Here is a 15,441-nt window from a genome sequence, read left to right as displayed (position 1 = left end):
CAATTAAAGCTCAATGAAAAAAAGTGTCTTGAAATTAGCGGAAAAGCAGAATTATCAGAAAGAAAAAATACCATTTAAAGTTAGATACAACAGTGATCTAAGATTTCAATGTGCTTTTACAAGCTTTAAAAATATTCAGATTTTTAAAAATACTCAAAGTTCTAAAATTTAAAGTCTATCACTAACATAAAAAATGTTTGCCTAGAAAAGTAGTATTACTGAATGTTTTCCTAGGTACTTCATTTTTTGAGCAAAAAAAAATGTAAAGATCCCAAATCAATGAACAATCTGATCTTCCAAAAAATTTGTTTCTAAGGACCTCACTCACTGTTTTCAAATAACTCCAAAGATTTCAAACCACTATGGAGTATGACTATTTCTAAGAAGCACAAGTTCTTAGGTAGAGTATGTATACTAGTATTCCTTCTAATTTATTCCGTAAATTATTTAAACTATCTTCTGCAAAGCACCAATTTGGAAGAGCAATACATTTTTAAGTCTGTTTATGCTTTAAGTCCTAAAAGAGCCATCTACCACTAAGATGTTTAAGGTCCCTTCCTCCTCACACTTTAACTCAAAATATACAATCTCAGCACAGAATCATTTTAGATATATCTGCTGTCTTAACAACATTCCCTGTGTGTGTTATCTTATAATAAAAACTGAAGCTGAATACAGGTGAAAGACCAATAACACTGCTAAAACATGAAAAAAATAACAAATTATATGGCAATTTGAACATACACATGGAGAAGTTAAATGAAGCATAACTAAAGTGAACAGTTAAAAGTTTAGTATTTGGGTAAGCATGTAGGACTTATTGGTCTCTCCCTACTTAAAAACCAAGAGCTGCGAGAGCAGTAGACAAACTGCCAAGTTCAGCAGAAGCCTGTAAGATTTCATGCAATTGTTATTTTCAACATTACCACAATCAACATTTCCCTTCATTCAGAAGTCATCAAGTGCATAGTGGCAGCACAGATACAGACACAGACACCCAGCCATCTGGCAGCAAATGGCAGAATATTAAGCAAGAAAAAAAATTTATATTTCCCATGCCACCATCAGAATCAATTCTGCAACAAACCCACAAAATCAGTAGATGCTAGGAAGAATTTTTGGCACAGTGAAAATCTGAATGTGAAAACAAGTAATAGCTAGAAGGTTATGAGATTCTGCTACAGCATTGGTTAACAGCATGCCAATTTATTGCAAAAAAGGCTAGTTTTTGGTCACTTACGTATTGTGGAAAATGCATGCCATTCTGTTTTTCCCAGGGAGAACAATTACATAATGCAATAACACTGGATTAGAACAAGTACTTACACAACAGAAAATACATAGAGAGCATTTTAGTTCACATGAACATTCATTAACTACCTAAAATCCCTTGTATTTCCAGTATCTAATGGAAGAACATCTATACTAAAACACTATCAAGGTTGACAAGGGAAATTTAGTCTTTGGCATCATCACCTTACTTACATAATAGTTTATCGATTACAAGTGTCATCAAAACATAAAATCTATCAGTAGCATCAACAGTGCAAAATTCAGTGCATCCCATAAACAGGGTTGCATTGCATAATGCAGAAAAAAAGCAAACATAATGAAAAGAGTTGGTAGTGTAACAATTTTAATAAAACATCAATGAATGTTTAAAATTTTTAAAAATTTAAAAACCTTGACAGTGTTTAAGGATTAATAAAAAGGTTAGAAATGTAAAGAAATGTCAAAAACAGCAGTTTATCTAAGTACTGAATCACACCACCAGCCCTAAATGTTAGTCATTAAAAAGAACCTCTATAAAATACATACATACAAATGTTTTAACAAACTCCTTAAGAGATGATATACCTTACCATATACAACACAGCATCATAGATATTGCTTCTTATCAACAAATTCTAGATGGTTAGATGCCTATTACATGCTAACAGTCAATCTTAAGTCAAGTGCTATTCGCAAACTTCTAATACTTCATACAGATTAATACTAATTTAACACAAAATAAGAAAATATTCATTGTATTTTTATATCATTTGGATTTATATCATTCCTCATATATTATCAATGTATAATTCACTCCTGAGGCTATAAAATCTACTAACCTAACCTCCTGCCATCCCTAGTCAGAGAGGTGTGTTAGAGTGGGAAAAACACTGGATTCCAAGTCAGAAGGGATGGATTTCAATTTAAATATGCTTTCTAGTTGCTTTGCACTTGAGGGGAAAAAAAATTGCATAACTTTATCCTTATAGTTGGGACAATAGCTGCTCGAACTCCCCCAAGAGTGCACTGTTTACAGACTCAGGATAGTGTGTGTGTGTATGTGTAAAAATGTAAACTACTTAAATGCAAGGTTTTATTATTGGTGATGGTAGTGACCACTACCAGAGAAAAAGTACTGATTTTAAAAGGTGGCTAAATTTCAATATTATTTTCCATTAATGAAGACTGAAACTAATAAAACTCTTTAATGTCATGTAAAACTTTAACAGTCCACTATTTTTAGCTCAGCCCTATTAATTTTAACATACAATTAACCCAAGGAAACAGCAAAACAGCACAGTGCTCTGGAAGAGATTTAATAACAAAAAGTAGCTATAACAAGGATAATGTGGGGAGATCATCTCCGTGCTTTGTAAGGACCTAGAGGGTGGGAGGGAGACTCAAGAGGGAGGGGATATAGGTATACATATAGCTGATTCACTTTGTTGTACAGCAGAAACTAACACAACATTGTAAAGCAATTATAACCCAATAAAGATGTAAATAAATAAATAAATAAAATGAAAAATTTTTTAAAAAAGAACTAATGCCCCTGAAGGTATATTTTTAAAAAGTGGGCAAATGGGGATATATGTATACGTGTGGCTGATTCACTTTGCTGTACGGCAGAAACTAACACAACATTGTAAAGTAACTATACTCCAATAAAAAAAATTTAAAAATTAAAAAAAAAAAAGGATAATGGGGGTCTCTAACAACAAGAGAAAGGATACAATGTGTGGCTTGTGTAATCAAATGCTGCTTATTAGCACACACTGTTGCAAGAAAGCATGTTTCAAATTTTTCTACAAAAAGAAATTGGTTTTCTCCAAGCCAGGGAGACTTACTGGATTGGTAAAACAGCAGCTGACCAAGGATAGGGGTACAGCCACAAAACTACTCTGGGACGACCATACCTTATATTAATTAAAACCATTAGAACTTCTTCAGTACTAGATGCTAACTCATTAATTATCATATACAATTAATTTTCATTACTCATGGATTCTGTATTTGCAAATTTGCTATGCACTGAAATTTATTTGTAATCCCCAAATCAATACTTGTGGTGCTTTTGAAGTCATTCACATACGTGCGCAAAGTAGTGAAAAATTGTCACCGGATGCATTCATTCCCAGCTGAGGTCAAACAAGGTGGGGCTGTGCCTTGTTTCAGCTCTGACATGAAGATGACCGGAAGATGGAGAAGTAGGGAACAGTGTAGTATACTGCAAGAAGCTCTGGCTCTGGGGCCAGCTGGATAGGGCAAGAGTCTCTCAATTCAGGCACCTATTAGTGGGGAGGCCTCAGGCAAGTCACTTAACACCTCTGGCACTCATTTTCTCTTTTGTAAAATAAAAAAATATATAATCCACTAGAATGAGTTTTTTTGTTTTGGGATTTAAGATTATAATCTATGTGAGATGTGTACGTGTATAGGCATACTCAGTTAAAACTATACTTGTGGGCTTCCCTGGTGGCACAGTGGTTCAGAGTCCACCTGCCAATGCAGGGGACACGGGTTCGTGCCCCGGTCCGGGAGGATCCCACATGCCGCGGAGCGGCTGGGCCCGTGAGCCATGGCCGCTGTGCCTGCGCGTCCAGAGCCTGTGCTCCGCAATGGGGAGGGGCTGTGACAGTGGGAGGCCCGCGTACCGCAAAACAAAACAAAACAAAACAAAAAAACAAAAAAAAAACTATACTTGTTTGGCTTTTGTTAATACTGTCATATAATTTATATAGTTGATTCTCCTTATTTGCTGCACTTATATTCTTAAAGTCACCAGAACACTGAATTAGTGAACACTGCACCATCAGTGCAGTGGTCCCCAACCTTTTTGGCACCAGGGACGGGTTTCAGGGAACACAATTTTTCCTCAGGTGGAGGAGCGGGGAGAGAATGGCTCAGGTGGTAATGTGAGCAATGGGGAGCGGCAGATGAAACTCCGCTCACTTGCCCGCCACTCACCTCCTGCTGTGCAGCCCAGTTCCTAACAGGCAGCAGACCCGTACTGGTCTGTGGCCCCAGGCAGTGGGGACCCCTGCATTAGTGAACACTGAGCCATTGTTGGGGGAAATACGTGTATGTGTGTGACTCTAGCAATTGGTTCAGTGTTAAGGTTATTTACTTATTGTAGATAAATAAATAATAGATTTGAAACCAGCAGTAGAGAATAGTGATTAAGAGAATATGCTCTGAGGTAAGGCTGCCTGGGTTCTAAAAACCCGCCCAATCTCTGTGATCTGGGCTTATTACTTAATAACCCTGTGTTTTCATTTTCTCATCTGTAAAATTGGGATAACAATAGTTACTACGTGTAAGGTTAATTTGAGGATTATATAAAACAAAACCACATATTATTTGTTAGAATGATGCCTGACACAAAGTAACCTTTAAATAAATGTTAGCTACTAAAATGTACCTGGCAAACACAGTCAACCAAGCTTCCTTTAAAAGAAATACAAATTACTTGTATTTCTAAAACTTGGTAACAATCTTTCCACTTATGCCTTATCACTATTTTAAAAACATTTTCATGTTACACATTTACCTAAATCATTCATGTTAGTATATAATGAGCTTTTCCAACTCACCATTGTTGCAGCATTCCAAGCAGTTGTTGGTGCAACCTTTGGTTGCCAGTTAGATCCTCCAGTTAGCTTCTTTTCACCTGGCTGACTCCAATTTACATCACTTTAAATAAATATGAGTGAGAATATTAAGTGTGTGTAATTATGAAGTTTCTTTACTATACATTTAGATTGAACAGAGCATTTAAGATGCAGATGACATCTCTACACATACTTTCTTGAGAGGAAAAGCCTAACCAACCTCTAAATAGCACATAGGGAAAGAATACAAATAAAACACTCACTTCTTAGTGGTTCCATTTCCAATGCCAAGATCTAGGACAGGAGAAAAATAAAGCATTTAAAAACTAGACTGATTCTTATAAAACAACTTATTTTAAAGAGTAAAGAATACAAAAAATACTTACTGCCAACAAGGTTGGCTAAGGATGAATCCAAGTCATCAGATACTAACTTGTTAGGTGGGAGTTTGGCAACAGGAAGACTCTGGTTCTGAGAGGCCACTGTTGGTTTGAGAAGTCCACCTAGTTCATCAAAGCCTTAAAGTTACAAACAGACGAAATAGGATTTGTAAGGAACTTTATGGTGCTACAGCTTTCTAAAGGAGGTCTCTGCCTTTTCTCCTTGTTTGTTTACTGGAGAAGTCCTCCAGGAAAACGGGCACTAATAAATGCTCTTAAGTGGCAAAAGGAGAAATCCACCATTTCAAATCCCTTCTCTGTGAAAGAGAAGGGAATGGAATTAATCCGTCCCCTCAGCTGACAAAATTTTCTGAAGACTCACTTATACCTGAAGCAATACAGGTAAAAAATACATCTCTGTAACTTTGAAAAAAAAGTTGCTTTTAAGAAATAATATTTTATAGACCTTTTTATACTCTTTGAAGTGGAGAATGTACGGTATATGTAAAACAGTATATTAGAAGCAAGTGAAAATGAACCACTAGGTTATCTCTTTTCCTGTCTAAAAACAGCTAGCCTAAACTATACATAAGAAATAGCTAAACTACACTCAAACTGCATAAAACTATCTAGTAAAGTAGAACACTGCTTAAAAATAAAAAAATAAAAAACAATAAAAAAAAATAATAATAAAAAAAATAAAATAAAATCCCTTAAGGTTCGCTACCAAATGGTAGAAGGTAAAACAAATCCAATCAACCAAACCACCAAAGGACTGAACGGCACAACCCAGGAATACTAGAGAATATGAAAGAAAGTCACCAAAAACGGGGGTTTATAAAATATGAACAATTGGTTTCTATTTCCTTTATCTTTTTTCCCAGCAAGATAAACTCAAGAGGAAAAAGTCAAATGCATCAAAAAATATAATTATAAACCTACGAGTGCACAGAAAAAAAAAATTCCTAGTCCATACACATTCTTTATAAGTTTGCTTCTTACTTTTGTATGTATACTTATGATAACTAAGTGTATATTATAAAATTAACAACACCTCAATATATTTCTTTAAGTGGCTTGAGTTTAATTACTACACTTACCACCCCATGATTAAGAATATAATTTGTTGCCAACTTTATAGGAACTCAATCTTTACAAAACTTCAAATTACCAAGATGTTAAATGGAAACTTGGCTCTACAGATTTATAAAGTTCTCTTAAGATGACTAAACAAGCATACTATAAAACAATAAAAAGCCCCTGAACCCACAACTCTGATATTTAATTATTCTAGCTGTTCACTACACAGACTACCTCAACAAGTCAAGGTACCAAAGGTCATATTTTCCTAGTTTTCAAAAAAGCCAATTTCATTTCAGTAAAGGTAAAAATTAAGAGTAAAATGTACAGCATTCTACACACAGTCACTAGCAATTTAGCAGTCTAATCTTGAGTAAAATCTCTTTTTTTTCTCTTATTTAATAGCTCTGGGAGAAACAAAATCTACCCAGATTCAAAATTGCCACTAAGAAAAGAGTAAAGGCTAACAGTCCCTTGAAGCTTTCTTCTACTGGCTGGGGAAAGAGGGACCACTTCTTACCCCAATTTCATCTATTTACACATGTTAAAAGGACCATTATCTGTCCTTACACAGACTCTAAACTAGAACATTATAGTAATGTTAATAAAGCAATTTTTTCTTACCCCCAGAATCTACAATAATGTTGGTAGATTTACTTCCAAACACAGATTCAAAGTCAACATTAAGGCCAGCTGAAGGATGTGGCTGTGAAACTGGAGAAGGAGTGAATCCTAAGAAAAACCAAAATGGAAAAAGCTCAATTCTTTAATAACTCTACATCTACAGCTCTTTAACAATGATGACAAAAGAATGGAAAAAGCAGTAAATTCCCACAACAAAAAACAAAGCCAACCCTTCAAGCAAAATGCTTCCTCGACTACCACATCTTTTGTGATTACATTTTCCAAAACAAAATCATCCCACTGACTAAGAAAACTAACAAAAGAACAAGTGAAGTTGAACTACTAGTTTGTTTCATTACAGAAATAACATTTTTTGCTTATTTTTTACCTTAAACTTGTAAGCTGATGTTAAAAAACCAAACACATCTAAAATTCTAGGATTTTGCATGAAGCCAAATTTAATTTAAGGGATCATTTGGGAATAAAATAAGTATTCTGTGGTGCTTTAAAAAAATATGAGTCTACTTAGTATCCCCCAAGAGTCTTTCTCCCTCTACCTACTCACCTTCCATATTTCTCTCTCCTTCCTTCCTTTCTCCCTTCCTTCCTTCAATGGTTAATCAAAAGCTATATGGTTTAAGTTAATTTGAGAAGTGACAGGATTCTGAAAGTTATAACCCACTAATCCTTATGACACCACCTTGTGTCCAGATGTTTTTTTGAATATTAAAAAAAAAACCAAAAAACAGACTATTTTCAACACCCAACCACCCTCTAACTTCAACTTAACTACTTCCAAAAGTGGAGCTGACATGTATAATCGAATATACTAATTTACCTAACTGTTCTGAAACACCGGAAAATTTATTCTTTCCTGTCCATGTTACACTGATGGTAGTGGCAATAAGCCAACAGACACCCAGCTCATGTTGCTGAAACCAGACAATGCTGAGGTAAACGATAAGATTTTCAATTGTGTGAGGTTGTACTTTGTGAGGTGAGGCTCTGAATTTCCAGAGGCTGACAAGAAGAATTAAAATCATCTAAAACCATTACGGCTGTCACATGACTTGGGGAGCTTTCAATCACTGAGTATATATCCAAGTAGAGAAAAGCCTAGCAAGGATCACAAAGAAGGAATTGTTTTGCTTTGTGGAAGGCTCTAATAAATGGCTCCTGAATTCTCTTCCATTTCTAAGTTCTATAAAGTCAAAATGTTAAAAATTAAAAAAAGTCTGGTATTAGAAGATTAACAACTACATCATTAAAGAGAAATTAAACTTTTGAGCCCTAAACATAGACTCTCTCTCTCTTCCTATCCCAACTTTCTGCTAAAGAACTTTCAGTCTGTAAGAATCTCACTTTGAACTCTTAATGTATACCACCAGGATAAAAAGAAGTACGATAATGCTGTACTAAAAGGACTGATCTTAAAGAAAAACAAAAAGTAGGACAAGATTTGGTGAGAAGTTCAAGAAGGTCCTCAAAGCCAGAGAAGCCAGAAAGCAATGACTTATTATTAACAATGACCCACACAAGCTGGTATACATCAATGATACTACTTTAAAAGTAGCATTTTACATCACAGTATGAATATTCTGTAGGGCACAAAATTTTTTAAATGTACAAGTTTGATCTTATTCCGTAATTATTTAACCCTTAAAATGCTCTTAACTCAAAGACACTGGTTATACAATGAGAATATAAGCACTATCAAAACATAAAGTAATTTAGTAAATAAATGTGACCATTCATCAAAAGGCTCCTAGAATTCTATAGATATACTGATTTAACAGCTCTTTGAAGTGTACGAACTGCTTAAGAAATATACCATGGGCTTGATGGTTCTTCTCATAACTCCTTACAAAAAGAACAGATGTATCTACTCAAGAAAGACAAAAATCTATCATGCTTAATTATATGCCCATGCTAAACCACCACACACAGCATTCTTTAAATCATCCTGGAAATAATATCTGAGCTATGATATCATCAAACTTTAGAAAACACAGGGAACAATAATTTATAAAGTAGGACGGCATACCAATTTCTCTTTTCCCTTGCTATCTTGTCCCAAATTTTCTAGAATTTGATTGATATCAGAGATGAGCCTATCCTTTATAATAACACAAAAACAACTTCATTACTTTTCTGTAAAGAGAGGAGCCATCTCCTGAGGTCCCTAGGGGCACCAATCTGTGAAATTATATTACTGCCTAAAAGTATAAAAGATTTGAAAAGATATAAAGTAATCCAGAGCTAGTACCTCAAATTTTAAAAGCTTCTACATAGCAGAAGAATAAACTAAAAGGGAAATTCTTAATGAATTATAATAGTTGATTAGATTGTCAACCTTTAATTTTTAAAAGTTACTTAAAGCAAAGTTACAGAATATCACCATTTCAAAAGAGCAGATTTAGGGACCCCCCCCCCAAAAAAGATGAATAGGCTATCAAAGTTAAGGTTAATTTTATGAAATAATCACTACACTGAACTGCCTAACTCTTTCATTTCACAAAGCCCAATGAAAACTCTGTCATTGAACAGCTCCAGTTCACAGATTAACATTCAGAAACCACTGTGCTACAGGGCAAATCTCGAGAGGACAATAGTAAGGTGACTGAAAGGTACAAGATGAAAAAGCTTTTGGGACAGAAAAGCAATCCAAACACCTTTGAGAAAAATTGGCTGGGTTGTTTAATAGATTTTGGTGGTAGTTCTGTAATAAATAGGCCTCATTCTTTTTTGAGAAAATTACTGCTACTATTTATTAAACATTATTCAAGGGCTTTATAGACAGGTTATTATTTAAACCACACAATAACACTATGAGACAGTTATTATTATCCTCATTTTACAGATGAGGAAACTAAGAGATTAAACAACCTATCCAAGGTAAAATAATTGGTAAGTGGCAGAATCAAGACTTAAACCCCAATTTCTTTGATTTCAGAAGCTATTAAGGGTTTTTGGTTTATCCTGAGTATTTCATCTTATATAAATTAGTAGGTAAGAAAATTAGTTTTTATTATTATAGCTATAATAATTATATCTATTTATCAGGACTCTTCAAGTTTTATGAACTTCTTGAGCTTTGAAATAGCAAATACTGGGGTAAAAAATAAATAGCCCTTGGCAATTTAAAAATCTATAAGCAATACAAAAACAATGAGTTTTCAAGATTATATCTGATGATTAAATAATTTAGGTAAGAAGTATACTCCAAGTATGAAATACACATACACAAGATAATTGCTTTTTTTTTTGGCCTCGCCCTATGGCATGCAGGATTTTAGTTCCCTGATCAGGGACTGAACCCTTGCCCCTGCAGTGGAAGCGCGGAGTCTTAACCACTGGACCACCTGGGAAGTCCCCACAAGATAGTTCTCAATACAAGTAGTTTTAATGATAATTCTGTGTCAGGCATTGTGCTAGATGTTATACAGGCATATATGTACACCTCATTAACAATCCTGCAAGACATTATTATCCCAATTTTCGTAGTCTTAGAAAGGTTAAATACTTGCTTAAAGTCACACAGGTAAAGGAGTGTAACTGGAATTCACACCCAAGTTCACCATATTCCAAACATTTTCTTTCCGTTAAATGCCCTCAACAATTCCATTTTTAAACACTTTTAACCATGTCTAATTCTTACTGCCAGTCAAGAACCTCAGTTCTTCAGCTGTGTCAAACCTACTTTTTAATGCCAACTTAACTAAGGTAACAACTCCTATACACAAAAAAAATTCAGCTGGATTTTGAGGTCTTATTGCTACTGCACTGGCTTACACAGAATATATTTAGAAAGATACAGATCAAATTGGTTACCTGTTCCTGGAAACTACTTCCCATTTCTATGGCCTTTGCATAGTGCTGGAAAAGCATGCTTCTTTCCAGTATAATCTCCCTTCACCTGTGCCACAACTGTTCAAATCAAAATTATCTGCCATTCTATCACTAAGATCTATACACAGAGCTTTAAATTCCATAAGCTTGTAATATTAAAATGTTATAAACTCTTGTGAAAATTTGAAAGTTTTGAGAATGAATAAAAGCAGGAAGATGACAGGCATCCATTCATAAAACAATCATGTGTTTAATCAAGAAAAACAAAATTAAACAAAAAACTACCTGTTCTTCAAAACCAAGTATTTTTTTTCTTACCAACTCATTTTAAGGAAAACAACAAAAAGAAACCCCTCTTGCATAAATAAACTGATAAATTTTAGAGATTATTGTTACCTACCTCCAAATAAACCAGCTACAGTAGAAGGTTCATGGCACATAAGGGTAGTATTACGATAAGCTTGAGTACCACAAAAAGAATCTGACAAGGCATATAAAGGGGGGAAAAGAAAGGACAGGAAAAAAAGAAAAAAGAGAAAAGTGAGAAAGTGAGGAGGAACAGTTAAGAGTGGAATGGAGTAATTAAAAACAAACAGAAACAAACAAAAACAAACAAAAGAAAAAACAGAGGAGTCCAAGCCATTGGTGTTCTTCAAATTACAACTTACTAAAAAAAAAAAAAAAAAGCACTTAAGCCTCCATTATAAGTACTATATTTATTTATTTATTTTCGGTATGTGGGCCTCTCACTGTTGTGGCCTCTCCCGTTGCGGAGCGCAGGCTCAGTGGCCATGGCTCACGGGCCCAGCCGCTCCGCGGCATGTGGGATCTTCCCAGACTGGGGCACGAACCCGTGTCCCCTGCATTGGCAGGCGGATTCTCAACCACTGTGCCACCAGGGAAGCCTCATACTATATTTAAAATATATATATAAATAATATTCACAACAAATTTTTAAAAATAACCAATACTACATTTCTTTAGATAAAGAAATATGAACCAGTTGGCTTTTTAGTCAATACCAACATGTCTTCTAATGTCTTCTTTTGCAGATGAGGAAGCAGGCCTAGACAAGGTCACAAACATGGTACAGCTGGGACTACAACCCACTCCCCTTGACTTACAAATTTCAGTATTCTTATAGCTTTAATGAGGACAAGCTACCAAGTACACTGAGAATCATATCATCAAATCAAGGTCCTCCCCTGGAAGGGTTGGAAGGTATCTACATACCTAACTCTGATTGTTCTTGGTCGTTCTTAATCCTATATAGAGCAGGGGTTGGCAAACTACAGCCTGGGGCCTATTTTTATACGCCCGTGTGAGCTAAAAATGGTTTTTACCTTTTGAAAGGGTTGTTTAAAAAAAAAGAAAGAAAAAAGGAAAGATGACGACTCAAGGATTTTATGCATCCTATAAAAACCTAAAGCATTTACTACCTGGTTCCTTACACCAAAAGTTTCCTGACCACTGTTCTAGAGCACTATCCAACAGAGCTTTCTAATAACAGAAATGTTTTATAAATCCACACAATATGCAGATTGTGCATATGGTACATTATGGGAGCCACTAGGCACATGTGCCACTGAAGAACGGAAATGTGGCTAGTACAAGTGAGGAAGTAAAATTTTAATTTTATTTAACATTTAATTTTAATTAACCTTTAAATGATGACATGTGTCTAGTGGCTAATTAGACGATACAGGGCCAGGAATGGCACACCTTGGGTGGTCCCCTCATGCTCTTACTACTCTGAGTAAGAAAGTATTGGAATTTTTATTACACAACTCTACTTCTCAGGAACTTTCAACTTGCATTGAAAGACTTATTAAAAAGCCTCTTCTAGGACAGGTATCAACAAACTACAGCTGCTTGTCTTTGTAAATAAAGTTTTACTGGAACACAGCCAAGCTCATGTGTTTATGTCTTGTCTACGGCTGCTTTCATGCTATAATGTCAAAGTTGAGCAGCTGCGAAAGAGATCGTGTGGCTCACAAGCCAAAAATATTTACAATCTGACCTTTTAAGAAAAAGTTTGCTGATCCCTATCCTAGACTAATGCCTAATGGTTTGACATCAGTGGTTTTTAATTTCCCCTTCTGCACTCATTTTCATTAAAAAAAAAAAGTATTTAACAAGATTTTTTTCTCTAATGACAAAACTTGGCAGATGTGTTTTTTTTTTTAAAGTATACTTCATACATTCATTTGTGTTATTTGCCCTCAGAAAGAGGAAGATAAGGGTTTAAATGAAAGTCTGCACTTCCATAAGGGAAAGAGCACTGCAGAGCAAAGCTGCTGTCTCCTGCTGTAGGCTTTGCTCCCACTAGCTGGGTTATCTTGATTAACTTTTCTAGGACTCAGGTGATGCATCCATAAAATGGTAATAATGTTCTCGTACCACTATGAGAGTTGAGAGCTGGACCAAACATTCTCTGCAGGTTTTTGCAAACTCTAAATCACCAATTCTATGATTTTAATTTTCAAGTGGACCGAATGACCTTGGAGTATATAGCCATCAACTTTACTAATCTGCTTTGCTTTCTGGTCTTCTTCCTCTTGCCCCAAATCATAGGCCTTAAACTTAAAAAACATTAGGAATATGACATTTCTAGTATATTCCTCTTATTACAGGCTTTCCTTGAAAAGTCAAAATAATAATTAACTCTCTCACATGACTTTTATATATTTTTACTCTGTTTTTGTTTATATGTGAAATAGCTACAACCTTCAGCACTTAAGGTTACTGCCCTCCATTCTGTCCCCCTTCAGGGGATACAGATGTGACATCCTGAAGCCCATGCACTACTCTGACCTAAAAGATCTAAATATATAGTCCCAAAGCAAAGACGTATCTGTTTCATATTCCCAAATTAAGGCAACTGACTTAAAAAGATACAAACAGCCATATTTACAACATACTGACTATTCATATTCAGTAAATATGAAGAAAAGATAAACCTAAAAAAACACCACCCCAACAGAACACTCCAAAGATAACTCTAGCTACCGCTTATTACCAAGCAAAAAGGCACTCCATGTGACAAATTTCTAGAGCAACAAAATGTATAATTTAGTTTCAATTACTTTTTATATAAGTTTTAAATGTATTACAATATAATAAAGGAATTATTGCAACCAAATATTACACTTTAGAACTATTAGACTAGTTGTATAACTGGAGCACCTGCCTTGAAACTTTCTCAGATCTCCAACTACTGCTTTCTAGTCACCTTCCATCCTCCCCTCTCTAAGATATATCTAACAGAATATGGCCGCATGATCTACCCAGGGTACACAGATGACTTTCTGCATGCTGCTTTAATCAAAGATTTAAATGTGTCACCTTACGTTGTTTCTCTGAATTGAATAAAAACAGTTTTCATCATCTTTTAAGGGGGTTTAGCATCTTTTTAGCAGGATTCAAAAACATTTATTTCAGTTTAGTATGTACTTAAAAACGTATTCTTCCTTGTACAACTTTGGTATGAAATTTTGCCTTTTTACAGATTTTTATACCACAATTAAGGCTATTCAGTCAAGTTGCTTTTCATTTTCTACTTTTCAACCCAGGCTAACAATGAAATGAGACCCTTAAGATTGGACAGAGGGTATAGTGGGTTTTAGACAATATAAAATTGTACCATTATTTGAAATTAAAAAGGGAAAACAAAGAAAGATTCAGAAAGCTACTTAGAGTGATAATCACCCTCTTTCTCAAGCAGAGAGGGAAAAATATAAGCACACATAAACACATAACTAAGTTTAAGAGATGTTACTCCTTCATTCAACTCTCCTAATAATCACCTCTCTGAACTAATAAACAGGATGTAGCATGTGATGCTACAGTATGATAGAGAATGAAACAAAGTCCAATTTCAAAGGAAATTTTCTTTCCTAAAAACCTGCATTAAATAAAATTAGGGATACTGGCATAAAAAAATCTCACTACACTATTGCTATTTAGTTTACTTTAAAATTTGTTATTAAAATACAAAGTAATTATTGCAGTGCTTTAAAAATAATGGATACGTTAAAAAAAATACTTAGGCAGTATAAACATTAATTGGAAAGAAAGGTTAAATGGTACTTTACCAACAAACATTTCATGAGTAGGTGTCCTAGTAGTAAAAGTGGATACATCTGAAGAAATGGGAGGGTGAACATCACCACTACTTTTTGTGAGGAAAGGATTTAAGCTTGGAATGGCATCATCAACAGCATCTACAGTAGCAGAGAAAGGATCTGTGCAGTCCAAGTGCATTATAGCAAAATGAAGAAAGGAAGTAAATTAATTAGTATTGTAATCAGTCAAAAGATGCAAAGTGAAAAGTAGTAGCTATATTATTATTAATCTAAATGCAAATGATCAAATCTAATCACCAAGATAGAAGAAATGCATTTAACATATTTTAAAATGAACCCACAGAAAAAAATACTTATGTGTCCATAACAACAGTAGCATACGAAGGCTAGATCTGCTTTACATCAGAAAGCCAACAGTCATGTAGTTAAAAAGGAAGATATGTAAGAACAAAAATATTTCTATAAAAGAGCCATCTACCCTGAACCGTGTTCCCCACCCAAGGTGAGAGTGTATCAGTTCTGGTGACATAGCTATGTTTA

The 15,441-nt window shown here is 34.8% G+C and overlaps 1 protein-coding gene across 15 annotated transcripts in view; it reads right to left on the bottom strand.

The window, feature by feature from the left end:
* Positions 1 to 15,441, bottom strand: part of PICALM (phosphatidylinositol binding clathrin assembly protein) — a 106,129-nt gene that overhangs the window by 15,191 nt on the left and 75,497 nt on the right. For 2 of the 15 annotated variants that reach the window (XM_028501018.2, XM_028501021.2), the window contains exons 13-19: positions 14,911 to 15,060; positions 11,217 to 11,297; positions 6,968 to 7,075; positions 5,270 to 5,401; positions 5,147 to 5,177; positions 4,866 to 4,965; positions 1,241 to 1,264 (exon numbers count right to left, since the gene is read on the bottom strand). In XM_028501018.2, coding sequence (XP_028356819.1) covers positions 1,241 to 1,264; positions 4,866 to 4,965; positions 5,147 to 5,177; positions 5,270 to 5,401; positions 6,968 to 7,075; positions 11,217 to 11,297; positions 14,911 to 15,060 — 626 coding nt within the window. The remainder of the gene's footprint in view (positions 1 to 1,240; positions 1,265 to 4,865; positions 4,966 to 5,146; positions 5,178 to 5,269; positions 5,402 to 6,967; positions 7,076 to 11,216; positions 11,298 to 14,910; positions 15,061 to 15,441) is intronic. The other 13 variants (XM_007124913.4, XM_007124917.4, XM_024131623.2 and 10 more) reach the window with 10 other exon arrangements.

This window comes from Physeter macrocephalus, chromosome 16 (genome assembly GCF_002837175.3).
Source record: "Physeter macrocephalus isolate SW-GA chromosome 16, ASM283717v5, whole genome shotgun sequence".
Lineage (NCBI taxonomy): Eukaryota > Metazoa > Chordata > Mammalia > Artiodactyla > Physeteridae > Physeter > Physeter macrocephalus.
Note: the sequence above shows the minus strand (reverse complement) of the source record. Positions and strands in the feature narration are given on the sequence as shown.